Source organism: Coregonus clupeaformis, chromosome 20 (assembly GCF_020615455.1).
Source record: "Coregonus clupeaformis isolate EN_2021a chromosome 20, ASM2061545v1, whole genome shotgun sequence".
Lineage (NCBI taxonomy): Eukaryota > Metazoa > Chordata > Actinopteri > Salmoniformes > Salmonidae > Coregonus > Coregonus clupeaformis.
The window spans coordinates 60,543,305-60,547,298 of record NC_059211.1 but is presented as its reverse complement, the minus strand read 5'-3'; the positions used below and the strand labels follow the sequence as shown (position 1 = coordinate 60,547,298).

General features: G+C 43.9%; 1 protein-coding gene across 1 annotated transcript; it reads left to right on the top strand.

The window, feature by feature from the left end:
• Positions 1-206: 206 nt before the first annotated feature.
• On the top strand, positions 207-1,971 carry LOC121532838 (stromal membrane-associated protein 1-like). Its single transcript, XM_041838630.2, has 3 exons — positions 207-486; positions 1,106-1,467; positions 1,751-1,971. The coding sequence occupies exons 1-3, from the start codon at positions 207-209 to the stop codon at positions 1,883-1,885; spliced, it is 777 nt and encodes a 258-aa protein (XP_041694564.2). The 3' UTR covers positions 1,886-1,971.
• The last annotated feature ends 2,023 nt before the right edge of the window (positions 1,972-3,994 follow it).

The following is a 3,994-nucleotide window of genomic DNA, read 5'->3' as shown; positions in this document are numbered from 1 at the left end:
ACTTGCCAAAACTATAGTTTGTTAAGAAGAAATTTGTGGAGTGGTTGAAAAACAAGTTTTAATGACTCCAACCTAAGTGTATGTAAACTTCAGACTTCAACTGTATATATATATATATATATATATATATATATATATATATCCATCCATGCATGCAGGCCAGTGCATGTTAGCGTGAGAGAAGTTTGAAGATCAAGAGACTGAATATGGTTAGCGACTTTTCTTACGTAGTTCTTACAGTTTTTGCTTCCTTCTTCCAGGCTAGCTCCAGTACCCCAGCCAGCACCCGAACACAACCCCCAGCAGCAACCCCATCCTCAGGCTCTACCCAGGGAGACCTGGACCTGTTCAGTGAGACTGGTGGTGGAGTTGGCATTAAGGGGGAGGACACCGGGGCCAAGAAACACCTCTCCAAGGACTCCATCCTGTCCCTGTATGGGAACACCAGTATGCCTCAGATGCCCCAGCACCAGCAGGCCCCGCCTGGTAAGGAGAAATACAGACAAGCGTACACATGCACATACTGTACACTCATGCAGGGCTCTACACTGACCCTTTTTACAAGGAGCACATGTGCGCCTAAGTTGAAAAATGTAGGAGCACACAAAGACATTTAGGAGCACAATGACAAAGATGAGGTTAACAAGCCGTTTTCTTTATAGTAATGAATCTGTGCTCAGTGTATTCTCCATGGCACTCAGGGGCTTCGGTACAGTGAAGTAATCATTACAACAATTATCATCTGGGGGATTTTTTAAAAATCCAGGCGCACTTGTGCTCCTAAATTAATATTCCAGGTCGCACAGCAAAATATTTAGGCGCATATGCCAGTAAAATGGTCGCCCTGTCATGCATCATTTTGGGCATGTGCACGCAAACACCAACAGAGGTTGGAAATGGTCCCCAACTGGCTCTGGGCTATATAGTGTAAATACCAAACACTTCTAAAGTAGCAAGTCACCAACCAAGTTGTTCAGTCACTTTCCCACTCTCTCAGTATATCTGTGGCAAGCTGTCATAAAGGTTAACAGAACGTTTTATTTTGAAAGAAAGACAAACTGTGCAACCCTGTTCTCAGTATTTCTCCTCTCTTTCTCCGCTCCAGCTGGTATATACATGAACCCCGCCCAGATGCAGTTTCCATTAGGCATCCCCCAGCAGCAGGTCCCCACTGGCTACCAGGCCTTTCCTGGCATGGGCACGGGCATGCCCCCCACCGAAGTCATGGGTGCCATGATGGCTCAGAGCGGAGCCGCCATGATGGGACCCAACACAGGCATGATGGTTGGCATGACGATGCCCAACGGTTTCATGGGACAAGCGCCTGCGGCCGGGATGGTTGGCATGGCTCCGAGGATGATGGGGGTACCCCAGGGGGGGATGCCCGCGGGTATGGTGCCCGCTCAGGGCATGCAGGGGATGTATGCCGTCCAGCCTGGGCAGCAGGGCCAGTGGAACATGGGACAGGTATGGTAGTTATTTTGTTGTCTCGTTCTTTGGCATATTGGGTTTTTTCCCCTAGGAGTAAGCTTTGCATTTGAAGTATAAGATGGTTTAATGAGAATACAAGATCAGTATCTTTGGGAGTTAACTTAATTAGGTAATGTTACCATATTGCCATAACTATCCAATTTTCTGAGATCAATATAGATGCATTGGGGTAAGGGGTTTGATTTTGTATTAGGCAATATTGTGTTTCCCTGACCCTGACACCTTTACCTTACTACTCGTCTCTCTCTTTCTTCCCCAGATGAACCAGCAGATGTCAGGGATGAGTCTGAACGGTGCCGGGGGGGGCATGGCCTTCGGTCAGCCTGCCTCCACCATGGGAGGCTGGGCCGCTTCACCCTCCGGTCAGACCCTCAGCACACAGCTCTGGAAGTGACCCACCTGGAGGTCAAAGATCAGGGATTGGGGGTCAGGGCAGCGGAAGAGGGGGTCTCAACCAGGGGGTCCGAAATTCAACATCCAACCCCCAGCAACCTTACTATGAACTGATGCCCGTTCTCCAACTGTTACTGACCAGTCTCCAACATCAAGCTCATTTATCTGTCTCTGTTCACATAATGAAGAGAAGCATCCTTTCTTCAGGTAAGCACAGATCCATTGGTGATTGGACAGGTGAAAGCAAAGTGACGGTCTTATTACTCTGACTGGCCCAACCAAATCAGATCAGTGATTACTTCAAGGAAGGAAGCTTTTCTGAAGTATTCAAACGGGGCACATCTCTCTCTCTCTTTGTCTCTTTCTGTCTCTCTTTTGTGAGTGAATTGGGCGTCATCATACATACACCATCATACGCAGGATGGCAGTCTGTGCCTGTTATGTGTTAGAAATCATAACTCTTTTAATTTTCCTTTTTTGGAGAAAATAAAATTAGCCCTGTCACACAACAATGACATCATCGACAACATATCGAAAAAGCTGCAGGACCAGTTACACAAGCTTTAATTGTATCATTATTATAAAAAATTATTATAGAGAATTAAAGAATAGTATTTAAACTTTGGGAGAAGACATGGCTATCATTTCTGTGAATACTGCTCTCCTATGTACAGCTCTGTTTAACCTTCTTTTAAAGTACCTGTGGTTCCCCTACAAAATAAAGTATGATAAACTGTGTCTGATGTGTGTTCTAGAGTCTAGACTTCTGGGTTCTAGATTTTGCCATTAACAACATTCAAAGTCAATTCTACCAGAACACCTAAGAAGGTAAAGAAGTTTGCATTTAAAACATGTCTACTCCATGTATCTCTTTTTTCCAGTGGTAGGCTACAGACATGCAAATGTCAGGGTGGTATCATTCTTTAACCATCCTTTGCAGAGCTGGCAAGTTATATACACCACATTTACAGTATTACATAAGAGGGAAAATAGACACGGGGAGACAAGAGCTCCCTGTAAGTAGGCTAAATATTTGAAAGAATTATGTTGATGGTGCAATATGGTAAAAAACATTTAAGAATACTTTTCTGAAAAATAACTGAATGAAGAAGAACTGAACTGGAGTGTTTGGTAGAAAAAACGAATTCCCAGTTGAGGAAAAGCGCGGGACATGATTTTAGCATGGTCCCTTTTGAGTGCATAAACAGTGAGGGTGTTGACCTTAGTTTACTCGATATTCTACAATCAATTACAATATTCAGAGGACGACATATTCTTAACATTTTGGTATTGGCCAGCGTGTGACTCTCATGTGCTACACCTTCGGTTGTTGATGATCCACTTGAGGAGGAGAATACAGCGAAGGTGCCCGATTAAGAGCTCCGGGCCCGTCTATCCGACTGACGCTTCTCCCTCCCTGTACCATCGACGCTCCCTCCGCTGCTACTACCTTTCTGAACTGCCTCAACACCGTCAGCTGTGGAAACCATCCCCCCAAGTCAAAACCAGCCAATGTCAGAATCCTACATTAGTTTTATTTTTAAAGCGTATTTGAAATTCTCTTTAATGAAAAGTGCTATATAAAATAAATGTAGTATTATTAAACAGAGATAGAATTCCTGGTCACACTTTATTTGGATAGTCACATATAAATAATCTACAGATGGGCATACTTTCAACAAACTATCTGTTGATAAGCAACTGCTTGCCAAGGTTAGGGTTAGTTTAGAATAAGGGTAAGGGTTACGTTTAGGGCTAAGGTTAAGGGTTAAGGGTTAGTGGATAGTTAGTTGAAATGCTGACAGTTATTGAACATCTACAAACTATCCACTTGGGACTATCCAAATAAAGTGTAACCGAATTCCATTCGAAACCCTGCGTAATGGCATTCTGGACATAAATAATTCCATCTCTATGCGACAGAGAGGGTCACAATGCCGACGCTTCGTATGGAACTCCAGAACCAGAGAGTTATGTTCAGAACTCTCAAGAAAACTTCAGTTCTTGATCGACAAACGAGAGATACAGCATTATGGCAAGCTTTTCATTCATCCTCCCTGAAGACGGACATTATTCTATTAAGGACAACGCAGTTAACTCAGGTAAGAAT

Excerpts from the sequence above, each read along its gene's own strand:
- LOC121532838 (XM_041838630.2), top strand. The coding sequence starts at position 207 with ATGGTTAGCGACTTTTCTTACGTAGTTCTTACAGTTTTTGCTTCCTTC. Across the intron at positions 487-1,105 it reads GCACCAGCAGGCCCCGCCTG|CTGGTATATACATGAACCCC; the intron begins GTAAGGAGAAAT and ends TCTCCGCTCCAG. Across the intron at positions 1,468-1,750 it reads GCCAGTGGAACATGGGACAG|ATGAACCAGCAGATGTCAGG; the intron begins GTATGGTAGTTA and ends TTTCTTCCCCAG.